Source organism: Pelodiscus sinensis, chromosome 3 (assembly GCF_052426305.1).
Source record: "Pelodiscus sinensis isolate ZL-2025 chromosome 3, ASM5242630v1, whole genome shotgun sequence".
NCBI lineage: Eukaryota > Metazoa > Chordata > Testudines > Trionychidae > Pelodiscus > Pelodiscus sinensis.
Genome location: NC_143054.1, coordinates 78,827,575 through 78,847,288, shown reverse-complemented (window position 1 = coordinate 78,847,288; position 19,714 = coordinate 78,827,575). Strand labels below are relative to the sequence as shown.

General features: G+C 44.3%; 1 protein-coding gene across 1 annotated transcript in view; it reads left to right on the top strand.

Annotated features, from left to right (window-relative positions):
- SEC63 (SEC63 protein translocation regulator) overlaps window positions 1-19,714 on the top strand; it is a 126,203-nt gene that overhangs the window by 57,289 nt on the left and 49,200 nt on the right. The window contains exons 7-9 of the mRNA XM_075923967.2: window positions 10,073-10,123; window positions 13,580-13,688; window positions 18,712-18,806. Of these exons, the coding sequence (XP_075780082.1) occupies window positions 10,073-10,123; window positions 13,580-13,688; window positions 18,712-18,806 (255 nt within the window). The remainder of the gene's footprint in view (window positions 1-10,072; window positions 10,124-13,579; window positions 13,689-18,711; window positions 18,807-19,714) is intronic.

Sequence of the window (19,714 nt, the reverse complement as noted above, 5' to 3'; positions counted from 1 at the left end):
TAGAACAGGATATAGTAGATCGCACCATTATGATCGCTCCCTGTCCCGCTCTTCATACTACCACTGTTATGATAGTCACGCATACTACAGGGGATATTCACCATACCACCGTTCTTGCCATCACACTTCCAGATTAGCCCCTAGATCGGTGGTGGACTATTCATCTTCGAGACACTCACTTGTAACCAATCCACTCCGCTTGGTTCAGGGCCCAATGTCTCCACTCCCTCCCCAATCTGAACTGGATGAGGAGCACCCCGTGTTAGCGGAGGTACACCGGCCTGAGAGGTCGCCTACAGACCCATCATTATCCTCCCCAAATGAGGTGGTTATGCCAGGGGATACTTCTTCCTGATGATCAGGCAATTCCAGGACCTTTTTAAAAGAGTGGCAGTCTCCCAGGAGATACAACTCACTGAGATAAAGGAGAAACAGCATCATCTCCTTAATCTCCAGATGCCTCGTACTTCTAAGCTGGCCATCCCCCTGTATGAGGTCATATTAGAGGTCATCAACGAATTGTGGCAAACCCCAACGTCCGCACTACCAACTAATGAAAAAGCGGACAAATATTTTGTGCCGCCTAGAGGATTAGAATTTTTATTCACCCACTCACACCCCAGTTCACTGATAGTTGATGCGGCACAACAAAGAGCAAGAGTGCCACAATATAGGAATCAAACATCGGACAAGGACTCAAAAAGGCTTGATTTATTCGGAAGGAAAGTCTAGATGTCATCAACACTGCTTCTTCGAATAGCCAACTATTTGGCACACTTATCTAACCACAATTTTGATAATTATTCTAAACTTACAACTCTTATGGAGTCATTACCCGAGTCCAAGAGGCCTATCTTAAAAGCCGTTGTCTGAGAGGGTTACGCTTCCACCAGGACCAGCTTGCAGATAGCACTGGATGTAGTAGACACTGCAGCGTGAGCCACAGCCACTGCAGTCGTCATGAGTAGGGCTTCATACCTTCAGACAGCAGCAGTCCCCAAATACCTGTAAGCAAAAGTAGAGGACTTACCTTTCGAGAAGAAGTTCCTGTTTGCAGAAAAGACTGACACGGTTTTACATCCCAGTAAAGACTCCAGGTAAATCCCACGAATGCTCGGGATGTACACTCCACCATATAGGAGAAAGCGCTACACTCCATTCCAGAGACGCTCGACTATACTCACACCAGGCAACAGTGGCAGCAGCAGCATCGGCCTTTAGATCAGTTGCGTGAATGCCACCGGCCTTGTAGATGCTGCAACCAGAATAATTGCCCACAGAACCAACCCAACGCCAGGCAGCAGGTTTGACTGTTTGGTCGGGAGCAAGCAACCTGTCTCACCAACTTTTCAGCCACTCATTACCACCTCGTTGTTTCATCATTGCCTGCGCCCATTTTACCATCAATGGGCAGATATCACCAACAACAAATGGGTGCTGGAGATAATCCAATTTGGTTATGCCATACCCTTCCTATCCATCCCACCCACAACCCTACCAAACTCGTCCCTCTTCAGGGACCCCTTTCACGAAGATATACTCTGTACCGAGATCAACCATCTTAACTGCGGATCGAGATCAACCATCTTAACTGCGGATTGGCACGGTAGAAAGGGTACCAGACAACTTCAGAGCGAAAGGCTTTTACTCCCATTATTTCCCGGTGTAGAAGAAAACGGGGATGGAGACCGATATTGGACCTCAGGCAATTAAACAAATACCATCTTGAAACATTGTTTTTGGAGGTAACCCTGGCATCTATAATCCCATCCTTGGATTAGAATGACTGGTTTGTTGCTCTCGACCTGCAGGTGCGTATTTTCATATTTCGATCCATCCCACGCACAGATGGTTTCTCCAGTTCACTATTGGCGAAGATCACTTCCAATACCGCATCCTACCATTAGGGCTCTTTGCTGCTCCCAGAGTGTTTACGAAAATGTTCTCAGTAGTAGCCACTCACCTCCAATGCAACGGGGTTGTCATACTCCCCTATCTAGACGACTGCCTCATAAAATGTCGGACCTCCTTTCAAGTGGGCATGATGCTCAACATCACCAGACAGACCTTCCAGTCCCTAGGCCTACTCGTGAGTGAGGACAAATCCACACTACAACCTACCCAAGACTTGGAGTTCATTGGAGTGCGACTAGATGCCAAAGTAGCATGAGCATTCCTATCATTAGCCAGATTTCATTCAATCCAGCTATTGATAGATAGCTTCTGAGTGAAGTGCATGGTTCAGGTACTTATAGCTCTCAAGCTCGTGGATCATATGGCTGCAACCACTTTTGTAGTTTCTCACTCCAGACTACATTGGCTGGCTACTGTTCACAACCATACAACTCGAGACGTACACAGAGTAGTGAGTGCTCCACCCAAGGCCATCGCCTCCCTGGAATGGTGGACCATAGACAAGCACTTACTGTCAGGTGTGCCCTTCCACTAACCATTACTACTAACCATCCACTAACCAGTTTACTACAGATGCTTCCCGTCTGGGCTGAGGTGCACACATGGGTGGAGTCTCGATACAGGGCTGCTGGGCACCCCAAGAGACATTACTCCACATAAATCTCCTTGAGCTCAGGGCCTTGTTTGCAAGCATTTCCACAACCAGATACGCAACTGCACAGTAAAGATCCCGACAGACAATGTAGCGACAATGTACTACATCAATCGTCAAGGAGGCGCATGCTCACAATCCCTATGTGCAGAGGTGGTCCGACTCTGGAATTGGTGCATCACCAACGGTATCGCTCTTGTGGCATCATACTTACCTGGCATCAACAACACAACAGTGGACTCCCTAAGCAGAAACTTCACTCCAGATCATGAATGGGAGCTTCACCTCGGAGTCCTCCACTCCCTTTTTTTGCTGATGGGGCATGCCACTCATCGACCTATTTATGACTTTTAACAACAGGAAATGTCGCAGTTATTGTTCCAGGGCAGGTCTCGGTCACCGCTCCCTGGGGGACACATTCCTCATCAGCTGGAATGAACGGTCCCCTTATGTACACCTTCCCTCCCATACCACTCATTCCAAGAGTGCTTCAGAAGGACAAGATGGACCGTGCCACGATAATATTGGTAGCTCCAGCATGGGCGAGGCAACACTAGTTTCCTCTCTTCCTACAACTATCTCGTTACCCTTCATACCAGTTAGCACTGTTCACAGATCTAGTCACTCAGGACCACGGCTGCCTTCTTCACCCACAGCTTCGCACACTGCACCTCACAGCGTGGTACCTAGCTGGCTAAATGCTTCCAAAACCTTATGCTCGGATCATGTCAAAGAGGTCCTGATACACAGTAAATGACAAAATACAAGAAATACCTACCTTGCAAAATGGAGAAGGTTCACCAGCTGGTGCTTTGAACACCACATCGACCCTCTCACTGCTCCTATCCACCACATACTGGACTATATGATGGAGCTGAAACAAACATGACTGGCCTTAGCATCACTTAGGGTACATCTCGCGGCAATAGCAGCTTTTCGACAACCAATTGAGGGATTCTCCGCATTTGCTCATCCCCTCACGAAGAGATTCTTCAAGGGGCTAACAAATTTGAACCCTCCCCTTCGGACACCTCCCTGATTGTGGGATTTGGACCTAGTCCTATGAACTCTCATGGCCCTACCTTTCAAGCCGCTAGCCACAATTCCTCTTCAGCTGCTAACCAAGAAGTTGGTGTTCCTACTCACCATCACCTCCACGTGCAAAGTCAGCGAGCTATTGGTGGTACCTCCATACACCATCTTCCAGAAAGATTGTGTCATCCTTAGACATCACCCAGCATTCAAACCTAAGGTCTGTTCTGATTTCCAAGTCAATGAGCCCATTATACTGCCTTCATATTACCCCAAGCCACATGCTTCTCCTAAGGAAGCAGCCCTCCATACTCTTGAAGTGTGCAGGACTCTAGCTTTCTATATAGACTACACTAAGTATTTTAGGAAGACTCCTTCTGTCCCTGGTAGAACTCTCCAAAGGGTTCATCTTAAAGAATAGGTAACATAATTGTGTCCTGCATAACCCAGTGCTATGCCATATGGGGGAATACTGCTCCCCGAACGTCCTACAACCTACTCCACTAGAGCCATACAACCTCCACTACCTTTCTCAGAGGTGTCCACCTTGCAGACATTTGTAGGGCAGCCATGTGGGCATCCTGTCTTACCTTCGTAAAACACTATGCTATCCAGCATAGATGGCTGCCTGATAGTTCGGTGGCAGCTGCAGTTCTTTTCTCTGCTGATAAATAGGAGCTCTGAATCCCACCTACCTTCATACGGGAGGGATACTGCTGTGCAGACACCTATAGTGGAGCACCCACGGGGACATCACTCGAAGAAAGCGAAGTTACTCACCTTGGTGCAGTAACTGTCGTTCTTCGAGATGTGTGTCCCCGTGGGTGCTCCACTACCCACCCACCTCCCCGCTTTGGAGTTTGTGTCCTTCTATTTTCTAGATTCTGACGCGTGTTCGAGGAACTGGCTGAGACCGGACTGAGCAGCGCAAAAGGGCGCGAACACCACAGGACGCTCCCCGCGCATGCGCAGTCCAGCCAAACTACTGCTGCAAAAAATCTCTGTATTGCGGTGCTGAGGCAAGCCCAGCACCTATGGTGGAGCAACCATGGGGACAGTGACTGCATCCAGGTGAGTAACTTTGCTTTCTTTCCAGAGGATCACTCTCAATGTTCCTCTGCATCCTGAGTGTCGGTATCAGTGCATGGTACCACACAAGTACCAGCCCTTGTTCCTAGTCCCCTGGAACTGCATACTCTGTCAGTCTGGCCTAGGACCAAGCCTCAGCGCCTCCAGCTCATGTACCTCATTTGATACCCCCAGTAATGTAGATGGGCTCCCAGACTGCTCAGTGACCACAGGCCTAGCCATCCTAGTGGTACCCGTGTAACTTGTGGGATTCCCTGTGCTGCCACAGATACACCATGCTCAGTAGGCTGTACGTTGATGGCATCATCTGCCATTGCTGCCTCTTCTAAACCCCTCTGGCACCTGAGGCTTTGAAGGCTCCCACCCCCCTGGTGGTGTACAGGAGGCAGAGGCACAACCTCTGGCCTCCCTTGGTTCTGAGGAAGTTCCCCAGTGCAGGTCTCTTCCTCCTCCCTTCTGGATGAGGCCTTCATGAGTCCCCTTCTGGTAGTTCCCCTGGACAATGCTCGGGCCAACCAAGACTTCCTTAAGAAGGTGGCCACCAACTTCAAACCTCAAGAGGAGCTCAAGGACTCTTAGGATACCCTCTTTGGGGTGCTGTAACAGGCAGCCTTAACCCAAGCCTTATCCCTCCATGACAGGGTAGCCATAATCATCATGGCCCTGTGGCAAATGCCCTCCTCCATTCTCCCCATCTCTTAAGTGGGCAGAATGCAAGTACATTGTACCTGCAAAGGGACACAAGTATCTTTATTTGCCCCCCAGCTCCAATTCTCTGGTGATAGAGACTATCAACCACTGTGAGAGGCAAGGCCAGCTTGGTACAATCTTGAAAAATAAAAATTTGAAGATGCTTGATTGATTGGAACATAACATTTATTCATTGTGCCTCATTCAGCTCTTGGTACAAGGTGAACATATGGCAAGCTATCAGTAAGTTCAAGGTTTCTCTTCCAGAGGACTCAAAGAAGGAGTTTCAGGTCTTTGTGGATGAAGGGGGTGACAGCTGTTCGAGCAGCTCTCTAAGCAGCCTTGGATGTGGCCGCCGCAGTGGCTTGGTCTAAGGATTTGGCAGTTTCCATGCAAAGGGCATCTGGTTGCTTCTTTCTGGCTTCTCTCTTGAGGCACAGCAAGAAGGACATCCCTGTGTGCAGAACAGACAGACACTAAGTTGCATGGCTTGAAGGACTCTTGCACCATCCTCCATACACTTAGGCTGTACATCCTGGGGCCGGCGTGAAAGAAATTTAAACCTCAATCCGTGCATGCCCAGCCTTCCTAACCCCATCAGGACTTGGGGCAGAGCAAGTATAAAGGGTTCAAGAAAAAACAGTCTAAGCCTTACTCTACCACTCAACAGCGTCCTCTCATCCTAAGGTTGCTCCAAGTGTCTCTTTTGAGGGTATGATTGAAGATGACATCCTGTCAGACAGCAGGATCCTTCCCCTGTACTCTTCTCCAGCCATTTGTGCCTTTTCCTCCCTGTCTTGTGCTCTTCAACTATGGACCGCTGGATCCTCAGCACAGTGATCCCAAAGCCAAAAGAGGCTCTGTCCCATTCTGGACCTGCGTGGCTTAGTGTTACCTGGTGAGGCTCAGGTTCCATATTGTTTCCCTAGATCCAGGAAATTGATATGCCACCCTCAATCTCAAGGATGCATATTTCTATGTGCAGATATTTGAGGTGCACATAACTCTTCCTGCAGTTTGTGATGGGGACAAACCACTGTCATTTCACAGTTCTCTCATTCCAACTTGCCACAGCCCCTTGGTATTTACCAAATGTATGTCTGAGATGGGCAGCCACCAGCCACAACAGGGGGTGCAGATCTACCCTTACCTGGACAATTAACTCATCGAGGCCGGCTTCTGACATCACTTTGGCCTGTTGGTAAACACAGAAAAGTCACAATTAGTGCTGCTCCAACGCGTAGAGTTTATAGGCACAGTACTCCACTCAACTTGGTGGGGTCTTCCTTCAGACAAGCTCCATGCCCCCATGGACAGTATAGCCTGGCTCAGCACTTCTCCAACCATCATGGCCATGGTATGTATACCTTCAACCGCTTGGGCGCATGGTGGTGTTCACTTATATTGTCAAATATGCCAGGTTGTGGATGTGATTCCCTATTGGCTGGCGTCAGTATATACATCCTCTCAAAACCCCTTTGAAAGGGCGGTGATGGTTCCAGCCCAGGTCTTCGACTCTCTGGCCTTGTTGATGAGTCCCAGGAATGTTTGGATGCACTGGACTAGGGCAGGGGTGCCCATTTCAGCGATCTCTGGACCCAAGGTACTTGGTTGATGTGGGAAGTGCCCCTCCATATAATTGTCAAGGAACTGCGGGCGGTTCACAGGGCTTCTTCCCTCATCTGGTGGGCAGTGGTCCAGACCTTTGCAAACAATACTGCCACAATGTTCTATGTTAGCCGGCAGGGAGCAGGACAGGGGCTTAGTTCTGCACGTTCTGTTGGGAAGCCATCTGCCTTTGGCACTTCCATCCAACACAACATTCACCTGGAGGCTTGCCATCTCCTTGGTTCATGGAATCTCTTAGCCCACCAGCTGAACAGGCAGTTTTCCCCTCACTATGAGTGGGCTTTTAGCCTGCAAGTTACCACCATGCTCTTTTGGAAGTGGAGCACTCCTCAGGTGGACCTCTTCTCCACAGTACAAAACACAAAGTACTACAACTTCTGCTTCAGACACCGAGCAGATATAGAGTTCCTGGTGAATTCCTTCCTCATCAGGCAGCTTGTTCTGTGCGTTTCCTCCGATTGCCAAGGTCATGGTGAAAGTCAAACAGGACAAGACCAAGATCATTCTTGTCACACTGGCATGGCCCTGGCAGCATTGGTATGCCACTCTTATGAGCCTCATGGTGTGCCCTACTGCTCCACCCAGACCTGCTCTCTCTGGATTACGGCTGCCTTCTCCACCTGGACCTGCCATAACTCCACTTTATGTCGTGGCTGTTCCATGGTGCAATGTGAACAAATGGTCCTGTTCAGATGCGGTTCAGGGACCGTTGATAGCCAAATGGACTCAATTTTTGGTGTGAGCTGACCAGTATGGTGTCACCCCATGACTGCTTCTGTCCAAACCGTCCTGGATTTTTTTTTCACTTGAGTGGCTATTTCCACGTGTATGGGTCCCCATTCTTCAATGAGAACTTAACCTGGTCCTCTCCATGCTTAGTGGACTGCTCTTCGAGCTCATGACCATGTACTTCTTTCTGCATCTGTAAGGTGTCCTGCCTCATGGAGATTGTTAGGTAGGAAGGGCTCCAAGTTGTATGCCTTGACTTCGCATCCCCATACACAGTCAACTTTAAAGATAAGGTGCAGCTATGACCACACCCTGCCCTCATACCTAAGTTGGTCTCAGCTTTTTACATGGGGCAGGATATCTTCCTCCCGGTCTTCTCCCCAAAGCCTGACGTGACCAACAAGATGAAATGACTCTATGCTCTGGATGTCGGCAGGGCCCTTGCTTTCTACAATGATAGAACAAAGCCATTCTGTAAGTCGTTCCAGTTCTTTGTTGCTTGTGCTGAAAGAATAAAGGGATTCCCAGTATCCACACAAAGGGTCTCTAATAGGAAGACCAAATACAGGAGGTTATCCAGTCAGCTGACAGGTGCTCAGACACCCCTACTTGTCAGGGCTCACTCAGTCAGAGCACAAGCCTCCTTCCTTGCTAGTGTTCCTATCCTGGACATTTGTAAAGCTGCAACATGGTCTTCTGTGCACACCTTTGCAATACTACATCCTGATGCATGAAGCCTGAAAGGATGCTGCCTTTGAAACAGCTGTGTTGCAGCTGGCATGTCAGTGAACTCCTCCCACCTTCAGACATACTGCTTGCAGTCACCTTCGTTGAGTGGACGTGAGCAATCTCTTGAAGAAAAGACAGTTATGTTTTTCTGTAACTGGTGTTCTTCAAGATGTGTTGCTCATGTTCATTCAACGTCCCAGCCTCCTTCCCCGCTGTTGGAGTTTTCCAGCAAGAAATAATTCAGGGTCAAGGGAACCAGATATGCCGTATGTAGTGTGGCATGTGTGCCTCTTCAGGGGGCACCTGAGCGGGCACCCTTACAGGTACTGCTAAGCGAAAAATCTGCTGCCACCGGTGCATATGGTCAGCGCACACATCTATGTTGAATGGACATGAGCAACACATCTCAAAGAACATCAGTTATGGCAGGGGTCAGCAATCTTTTCAAACCAAAGATCCAAACTACATAACAATTCAGAACAAGTGATCAACAAAGAGATGTGTAAGAATGCCTATTTGCATGACTGAAAATATACAACTTAATACTATTGATAATTGACATGATGATTAATAATAGTGTAAATGAAACATTGTACTGTGTCAGACTTTATTTAATGGGACTTCTGCTGCTGGGGGTGCAGGAGTCAGGGTTGGAGAGTATGCGGGGCTCAGGGCAGGGGGTTGGGATATGTAGTAGGTGCAGGAGGCAGAGCAGGTTGCTGGGGGTGGGAAATAGATTATGTGGGGTAGGTTCCAGATTACCTTACCTGGCTAGGGGCTGGGCTGCTGCACTCGGGCAGCATTGGCTGGATGAAGGGCCAGGTCAGGATCGCTGCAGCTTCCCCTTCTACCTAAAGCCTCCAGGAAGCGCATCCCTGCACTTCTCTTCCCCCAGCTGGGGGAAGGGAAATGGCAGCGTGCAGAACCATTTCTGGCTTTGCTGCTTTCCCCACCAGTTGGATCTAGTGGGGAGCCAGACCCGCCCCTCCCCCCCCCAGGTAGCCAGCACTGGCCTTTCAATCTTGCAGTGGGGGTGAGGCTGAAGTGCCAGCACGGGCTCCTTGCTGCATGGGAATATGGGGTGGGTGGGCTGAGCTTGAGCACCAAAAGAGTCATATCTGGCTCCCTACTGAGCCATAGGTTGCTGACCCCTGAATTGTGGAAACAGGTAAATGTCTTATTTCCATGTAACTTGTGCCCTAGAAATTCTGCACCCATAGTTTAAATATCCTTTCTGTTATGTTATAGCTGAGTGCTGATTCTCACCTGCTTGCTCAAGAGTAGAATAGCTAAGTACCTCTCCTTAAAAACACTACTTAACAGACAAATTTTGGATAATTAAAACAATCTACCCATGACAACACTTGAATGTTTTAAATAACTTACTCATACAAAACACTTACCATATTTAACTGAGGAAAATGACAGACGTGATATGTTGTTTAGTTATTGTACCCTTCAAAGCTACAAGATGGCGCTACAGCGATAAATTTGGTAAATATATATGTACATAAGAAAACTTCTCTTTTGTAATATAACTAATAATGACTAGTAGTAAATAACTGAAATTAAAATAGACTTGTGTTTATCAGATCTCTTTATTTTTAGGTTTTGCTTGTGTACGGAGTAGCATTTATGGTTATTCTTCCAGTTGTTGTGGTGAGTATTACCTGAAATAAAGGGAGAAATCTCTATTTTATGAAAGTGAGGAATGAGAAGCTCAGATGTTATTCCTAAAACAGCTTTGTATACGGTCTAGTAACTGTGTGTGCTTTCATTTCAAGTGCACTTACAGAAAAGCTTGTATGAAAAAGGATGCTTATATCATGGTGCTTAATTCTGTGGAAATTCACAACCCATTGTTGGGGAATTTGCTTTGTCATATATTTTATATATACACAATATTACCATCCTCAGGCAATCAGAAGTCATGAGTCAGGGTCTCAAAATATTAACTGATAACCTAAATTGCTTAAATATTGTTGAATTCTTTTTCATCTGACTCTTGGCATTTGACTTTTTCCAGGATGCATTTTGTCAGGCTTTTCTCTGAAACACTTTTAGAACGGAAGTAAAGATTCTCAGGGTTACAAGAGCTGGGGTTTTAACAGGAAACATTGACTATCCTGAAAATTTTCTAATACTGTTTTTATTCTGCTGCACATTTTCTCTTCTCATTCCTCACAATTGGAGATTATCTTTCATCAATGGCATTTGGAGTAAATTCAGGGTTGTTGCTGGAGGCCCAGGGCTGAACCTAAACTTTGAAATAAGGAATTATAGGGAATTACTTCAGATATGGATGGAACAAGTTGGTGTTTGAATTTCTCTTGATTACCTTTTTTATAATTTTAAAGGATTAAAATTAGAGGATTTACCTGGCATTGCTCAGGTCATTGTGGGGGCTCAGGCAGGGAGAGTGGAGAGCAGGAGTCAGGGAAAAGGTTTGGGAAGTGTTTGGGGAGGCTCAGGACAGGGGTTGAGAGTGTTTGTGTGGGCGGGGGGAGACTAGGCAGGGGTTTGGGAGGTATGGAGGGAGCTCAAGGCAGGAGGAGGGATACTAGAATCAGATTAGGGTGTGGGGGTACAGGAGTCAGAGCAGCAAGTAGGGGAGTGCACAAATGAGGGCAGAGGGGTGTAGGAATCAGAGCCAGGGAGTTGGGAGGTGTGGGGGAGCAGGGCAGGGAATGTAGGAGTGAGGGAGCGCAGAGGGTGTGGGTGCAGGGCAGGGAGCAGTGGGTGGTCAGGGCAGGGGCTTGAGGGGGCAGGGAAGCCCCAAGGCCGTCTGTGGCTGCACTGTATATGGCCGGTGACTCTTGTCTGGGTCTGTGGACCTGCACTGCCCAGCCAGTGGCTGGTGTTTGTGGGGCGTGTGGCAGCAGGGGCTCTGTTGCCTGGCCCTAGCTGGCAGCTGCTCTCTGGGGAGGCTGCTGGCTGCAGGGGCTCCCCCAATCTGTGTTTGGGGCTGAGGGGTGGGGTTTGGGGCTGGCAAGGGAGGTGATTTGGGCTCCAGCTTTGGGATAAGGGGGCCACTCACCCATGGCTGGCCATGTGCAGAGTCCTGTCCCCACTCAGCCACTCTTACAGGTGCAGCCTCCCCTTTGTGGTCTCTTTGTAGTATAACTGTCTCACATGTTTGCCGTCCTCCTCCCTCCCCCCGTGGTCATTCCAGAGCATAACTGTTCCTGCCATCAGACCATTCCCTTTCCATGTTATAGAAAAAATCTGATTCCAGGCATATCCCATTGTCCTGGCACCACCAACCCTGACCTTGCTTTAAGTTATGATAAGATACGGAATTTGGTAGTTCTAGCTCTTACCATTTAGGAGCAGTTCTTAAACAGATATACTCACAGACCGACAGACTGACAGACGCACACAGTTTCTAAAATATATAGTAAGATTTTTTTTATTATTTTGTGTAGTAATAATTTTATTTTAACTGTTAATTTTGTGTGAAAGCTTTCTCTCTCCCCGTTGGATTCTCCCTCTAAAAACTCCCTTTGTACTCTCCTTTCCCCATGCACAGTTTTGTGTGGAAATTTTGAGATCCTAGGTACTACTACACGTGGCCAGTTTATAGGCAGCTTAACTCCACTGCTACTGATGTAGGTGGCTACTGAACTAGACTGGAGGTTAGGGAGGGACCATACTTCTGCTGGCCTTATCTCCCCTATAGGGCAGCACTAGATTGTGGCAGGATATGGGAGAAAGTGAACAAGTGGGGAAGACAGAAACGAGTGTATGTGATAGAATGAATAAATGTAATTATTTTTGTTACTGTAGTACCTAGGAGTTTCAGACAAGAGCTAGGACCTGATCGTGCTAGGTACTGTACAAACATAGATCAAAACTTTCCTTGCTCCCAGAAAGTTGTTAATCTAAATCTGAAACAGGAGACAACAGATGGAATGGGGGTGTACAAGGAAACAGTAGGGCAATATTGGTTATAGGGGGGAGAAGCCATGGGTTAAGGAATGGAGAAGATAGGAGGATAGGTGAGAGCAGGTATAAGGAAAAGAGAAGACAAAAGAAAATGTAAAAGGGACGATTGGGCACCATCTTCTTTTCCCCTATCTGTCAAAATTATATAAGCATTCCTCCCATAGATCAGGTAGTATTCTATTCCCATTTATAAATCTGCTCACACTATAAACATAAAATAATTAATATATGAAACATGAATGCTGTTTCAGAGCATATGTATAAACATTTGCATCGCTTATAAGGTTTAGTGGGATCTTTATGAATCTCTGTGTACAAGTTCATCAGACTGTTGAACTTAACCTTTTTTGACCATTCATATTTTGCTGATATTATTGCAAACTGTCTTGGCTCATTAGCCAAGTGGTCCTTGATTGGCTTACTTAAAAACTCTGTTCTGAAGAAGCTAAAGCAAAGGGCACAAATAAGAAAATGCACTGTAAGTGCATATGTGGGGGACCTATGAATGACCTGTTGTCTTCAGGAGACTTGGGTGACTAGCTTTCAAGTTTTGTGACTGGTTTGTATCAATCAGTTTGTTGTAAAGCTGTTTCTGTAAGAAAAAGCTAGAAAAACTAAAAACCCTAAAAGCTGAAGTAGTTGTTTAAATTTGGAAGTCCCCCAAGTTTGGAGGAAAGGAAGGCATGGCTGTAAATCTCCTAAGCTTGCAATGCTCAGCTATGAGAGACAAAAATAAAAGTTAAAAATTATTTTACATAATTTATACTGTTGTTATAGATTTCTTGAAGAATAAATACAAAATTATTTCTAGTCAGTTTCACCTTCCGGCTGGTGTGTACTAACAGTCTTGCAACCTTTATTAAAACTTCAGGGGTGTAATTTTGGTAACTTATAAAACATTAGAATGACCTTTAGTATTGGAGATGATAAAAGCTGATTTTTTACAAAACTGAAATTGAATTGATATTGTTCCGTCATGACTATTGAGACAAATTCAGACTTTGTAGTGTGAATCTCATTGTTTTGTGTGGGATATGAATTCTGGAGTTTGATTCTCAATAAATCACTAATTGAAAAGCCGTTTCGATGTGTGTTAATGTATTATAGTATTTGATAGTTATAATTAAAAGATTAATCCTTAACACACTCTATCCTTATTGAACGTCTTAGGGTTCTTGGTGGTACCGATCAATACGCTACAGTGGAGATCAGATTCTTATCCGCACAACTCAAATTTATACGTATTTTGTTTATAAAACACGAAATATGGATCTGAAACGTAAGTAAAAAAGGCGTCTGAGAAAATAGTGTGAAGTGTGAATATCGGTGTTGCTTCTACTTCATACTTGGTACAAAGTTGCATTTTAAACTGCTTGGAGCTGGCACTCTTCATTTGAATATCTAAGTAGTTCACATGAGTGTTTAAATTTAATCCCATGTAAAGTTGGAGAAACGGAGGCACAGGAGCTGACTTTTCCACGGTCACATGTTGAGTCACTGCTAATCAGAATTGTAACCTTGGTCTCTATGCCCCCTTTGCTCCTGCTGTAATCACTGTCACATGTTGTCATTCATAAACTTACTGTTAGAAAAATCCCAAATCCTAGAATTCTGGGGACCCAGAATACTTTCAAACATTTACCTTACCAAAAAGTTAAATGTAGAATTAAAGGTACCACTCATAACATTATAGTCAAGTCTGTCATTCTAAATATTTTCTCTGAAAGACTTCAACTGTAAAACCTTGTTCCATGTCAAAATATGGAATGTCCATTTCAGATGGCTTGTTCATTCCATGTGTATATGCTGTACCCATTTTCTGTCTACTTTAAAAAATCATCTGTATAGGGAAATGCCACAGAACTCTCTTAATGGATCTTACCCTGCTTAGTAACTCTTTTGCAGCAGAATCAGACTTGTCAATCAAAGCACCTTTGAAGACCAGGATAATTCCATCTTCCTACAAAAACTGAAGGTTTAACACACCTCAGAGCAGCAAGAAAACAAAACAAAAAATAATTAAAATCGGGTCCTCTTTATTCTTAACAATGGATTTCCTGGATTCTAAGAATTGCTGGGTTGTTGTTTAGGGTTTGGGGCTCTACAGCAAAATTGCAGGAAACACTACTTTTCATACTCCAGCAGCTTCTTGTAGCTTGTCTAAGGCATTTTTCTGCCAGAAACACTTAACTAGCAACCTGAGAAATAGGGATTTCAAGGAAAAGCACAAAAATGCCTGTGTTAACAAGACCTTGCTCACACCATGGTTTGACCTGGTTCCCACTGCTTTTTTCACCCTCCTATAGCTGGTGAGGGATGAGAGAGAAAACAGCCCAGACATGGAGTAACAAGCTGACTGTAAGGAGCCTCTTGGCCCACTGCTTCCTATGTCTTCTTTAGGAAGGTGTTAATCAGGCTTTATGTATCATTGCCTTTCTCACTTCGGAATTTAGTGAAATGACAGGACTTCCCCTAGTCCTCTCTGATCAGAGACTTAGGGAACCTCTGTAAAGTTCAAGGAGCCAATTAAAGATATCTTCACAGTACAGTTAGCTTTAGTGTTACCTCACTTGGCCTCTGTCCACACACACAAAACTGAATAAAGTTAAGTGCTGCGTTAAGATTGAGCTAGAAGATGCAACAACTTGAGTTCTAACAACTCAACATCTATTTCAATCTGCTAATTCAGTCACTGTGTGATGTCAGTCAAATCACTGAGTGTAACTCCAGTGTTGTTGAGTTAGCACATTCAAGCTAACGTAGAGTGAAGTCTGCCCGTTGTATATAATCTCATCAATGATTTTTTTCAGTTACACTTTATTTCTATAGCACAGCAGCAGTTCTCTCTCTAGATTCCTTTTTCACAGATATCTTAGTATCTTAGGGTACGTCTAGACTACAGGGTTTTGTCGACAAAGCTTCTGTCGACAAAGAGCATCTAGACTACATTCAGTTCTGTCGACAAAGCAAGCTGCTTTGTCGACAAAACCCTGTAGTCTAGACACAACCCTACATGCAATAACACCTTCTGTCGACAGAACTCTGTCGACAGAAGGCGTTATGCCTCGTAAAATGAGGTTTACCAGCATCGACAAAACTGCTGAGTTCTGTCAACGTTATGTCTAGACACACCCTTAGAACATTGGTGCCACTCTCCCTCTATGCTACAAAGGAATGGAGGAAACCCTGGAAGGTGAGGGAGAAATTTGAAGATACTCTGCAGTAGGAAGTATTTTATCTGAATTTCTTGTTCTACCTAATAGCCTGTGAATTAAAGTATAAAGGAATTACTTCCAAAATTATTTTTGTAGAGCTTTCTCTATCTAGCTAGGTCTCAGCTGTAGTTATTCCCTGCCTGTCATGATTGAAAATCTGATACTGCTTCTAAGGAACTGCGAGCAGGGGTAAGATGCATTGTAATGGGTTTGTAGTCTTTCCTGCTTGAAGAAAGAATTTTTTGAGCAAGTTATGATATATTTTTCTATACTCTATGGTGTGTCAAAATACAAACTTCCTAGCAATAGAATAGCAACTAAACTCTCCCTGCTTTTAACCCCTGCCATGAAAAAAAAAACTAGAGGAACAGATGTACCTTACAACATACACCAAAGCAGAAAGAGAACTTCTTCTGTTGGGCTAACTGAGGAAATAGAGTAGAGAGCCCTTCCATTGGAGGACCAAGTCTGCAACTCACAAAGCTAGGGACAGTTATCAGTCACCTAGGTGGTTGCCAGGCAGGGGTGGTGAGCACATTGGCCTACCGAAATCAATCTGACAGGGCTCTACTAAAGTTTATCATTATCTATTTACTATTGCTGTTGTATTAGATTGCCTCACAATCCAGTGCGTTTATGTTCACAACATTATTATGAAGCAGAGAGGAACTACTATCCCCATTTTGTAGATGGGAAATTGAAGCTCAGAGACACCAATTTACTAAGATTGCACAAAGTTTTATGGTAGAGCAGATAATTGAACCTGGCTTTCTTGAGTCCTTTGTTTGCACTCTACCAAGAGGACCATTTTAAATGGTATAAAATCAGCATCATAGGTGGAGAGGCTGGCATGTGGGACAAAAGAAAAATGAATAAAGAAGAAAAGACCAGAGCTGTGAAGGGTCTTAAAATTGAGGATAAAAAAGTTGAATTAAATATGGTGGCAAACTAGCTTTTTCTCTTCCAGAGTTCTCTCTCCCATCTTTAGAGGGGATATCAATACTTATCCATCTCTTTGTAAAGTGTTTTGAAATCTGAGTAGTAAATGCGGTAGAAAATGTTAGTGTTTTCCATTTGCAACAACCTGAGTTATAGCAACTCATCACTGATACTCCTATCTGTTGATGTCAGTCAAATCATTTTATGTAACTGGAGTGTTTGTTTTGAAATGTGATTTCTCTCTCCTGCATTATGCTATCTCGAGTGCAGTTAAAGTTAGCACATTCAAGCTAACTTGTAGTGAAGTCTACACACTGGGAATGAATCATAGTGTGTTGCCTGGGTGTCTTATAGTTATTAAAAGATTTCTTTTCCCTTCTCTGAGGATTAAGGGACTAAAGAAGTAGATGACTTGATCATCACTGTGAGCAAGGAGTATACTTTGACTGCATATTTTAATTCAAAAGATTTGCTTTTCTTCATGCTAAGGTCCACAGATCTATTACAGCATATACTTCAAGATGTTTGTAGGTTATGGCCAGAACCAGACTTCACAGTGACTGGCAGCAGGGGAATGTATCATCTCTTGAAGTTCCCTCCAATTTTTCTGGTTCTACAGTGGCCACTGGGTCAGCCCCCTGCAGGAAGTGTCGACTCTAGTAGAGTAAGCCTTCTGATGTCTGCATTCTTCAATCAGCTTGAATGATTTCGATGTCTGAAGATATCGCCAATGTACTGTGACTTCAGACAGGTAGTCCTTACAACGGTCATAGCATTCATTCCCTAAATAAATTCAAGGGAAAAAAAATCTTCTTTGGTTAATAATGAAGTACAGCCCTTAGGAGTAATGACATTCTTCTCTGAGATTAATCATGTCTCCTGTTGAGATCTGCTTGATAGCCATATGACAATCAATATAAAAATCATCAAATTCTATATATTCGTCATTCAGTCTATAACAAAGCCACTTCCTTTCATTTGGTAGATGTCATCTTCTGGGCACTAAGGTAGGAAGAAGATATGTGTATACAATCGACCTCATTTTGGGTATTCACATTTAAAGTCTGATCTTGCTGTGTGTATCCTGGAGACGCTATCTCAATCCCATGGTAATAGTTCTGTAGACCTTAGCACAAAGAATAATATGAAAATGTATCTGTTTACCTTAAAAATTCTTGTCTTCAAGTAAAAAGTTCACAGATTTGTCCCACTCTGGAGACACATGGATCATCCAGAGTAGAGATGAAAGTTGATATCCAGTTATTTAGATGTGGTTATTAGGCTGAATTTACCATGCCCTGTATTAAAAGAAATGTATTATTTTTAAAACTCACGCATGTGCAGTGTAATTTTTTGAAAGCTGACTTCTTGAACTAAGAGCAGATGCTCATTGAATCAGGAGGTTGTGTGCTCTACCAAACTGCTGAGTGTCACTGACTACCTACAGCAGAACCCATTGGCTTGGTACTGCAATCCTAATTCCAGCCTGGTGAGGAGAGGAGACGGTGGGTAAGAGGGCTAAAAACCGAGCCCCCCCCCCCGCAGCTACCTCGTTCATGCACTACCATAGTGCCTGTTTTGCATGGCTAGACCCATCTTCCCATTCTTGGTACTGCTACCAGAAACATGAGGTCACAGCACTCCTCAGGTTTGTCGAGTTTGTATCTGAATAGCAGCCTGATCTTTGTGCTAGGCTGCAAAGCCCAGACTGTGTAGCCAGGCCCAGCTCCACAAGACCAGAGCCATTAGTTCAGGGTGATTTCTGTGGCTTCATTTGAACCAGAAACCTTTGCCAATGTTTGAACAGAAACTTTCAAGGGAAAATAGTGTACTCCCTTTTGTACACCTTTTTGCTGCTTTTGGGGGTGGAGAGAGACCATCCCAGCCACTTCAGTTGATGTGAGGAGAAGTTTGTATAAGCACATTGGAAGACTGTCTACACAGCAGCTTCAGCTGCTATTAGGGGAATGGGACCAGGGTCTTCTGTCTCCTTTAGGACTACAACCATGTGACAAGCCTACTTCTTTAGAAACCTTAAGTGTATCCTCCTAGCTGTTGTATTGTGTGGAAAGACCATTTTGCAGACAAGAGCTGCTTTAACTAATTTTTGTCAGGTGTTCTTTGTGTTTTCTTTGCTGTGCTTTGCAGGGCTTATAATGGTTTTAGCGGGAGCCTCTGAATTTGACCCTCAGTACAACAAAGATGCTACAAGCAGACCAACAGATAACGTCCAGATACCTCAGGTTAGTTAATCCTTAATCCTGAAAGATACTTCACTGTTGTGAAAAACAAAGACTTAAAAGGGGAGTTAGGCATTTTAGATCTACATTGAAGTCCTTAAAGGTTCTGAACTCACATTGCTTATTGAAAGAAAAGTACATTTAATAACACGCTTAAAGAAAAAAAAATCAAGCAATATCACCAAAGCTGTAGTCCTATTAATATTTAACTAAACTGAAAATGAAACATTTCAACATATTGGGATCAACAGATCAAATGAGTTAGTCCATATTGGATTGCAGTTAATTAGTCAAATTAGTTATATTAAATTAATACTAAAAAGTAATTCTTAGCAATTCAAAGGAATAATTTAAGCTGGCTATCCATTTGGTTACAAATTCCAACTAAATAATTTTATTAATCAGTTCTGTAACTGAAATCTGGTTAATACCAAAATCAAATTATCTAAAGTCTGAACTACCATCTCAGAGCCAATATAAAGCTTCCTTCTCAGACTTCAAGTCTTGTGGCATGAATAACCCTTCTTTATCTCCGCCCTCCAACCTGGGCTCAAAGATATTACCTTGGAGCCATGCAGTTTGTTCCAGTCACATTCAAATTAAGAGGTCCTCTGTAGTATCAACTTGGAAAGTACATCTTAAATCAACAATTTTAAACGTGTGTATACCAGATACTGTCTCCCCACCATATACTCTGTGTGTGTGTGTGTGTGTGTGTATGTGTGTGTGTGTGTGTGTGTGTGCACGCCTGCGCCTACAAATAAATAAATTAAATAATTTGAGGAAGCGGGAATGATCTGGTCTAGGTGAAAGATCTTAAGATGAAATTGTCATCAGTTCACAGAAAGTTTAATGTGAAAATATTATAAAATGATTGGAATAAACTATCAATTAAATTTATCAACATTAAT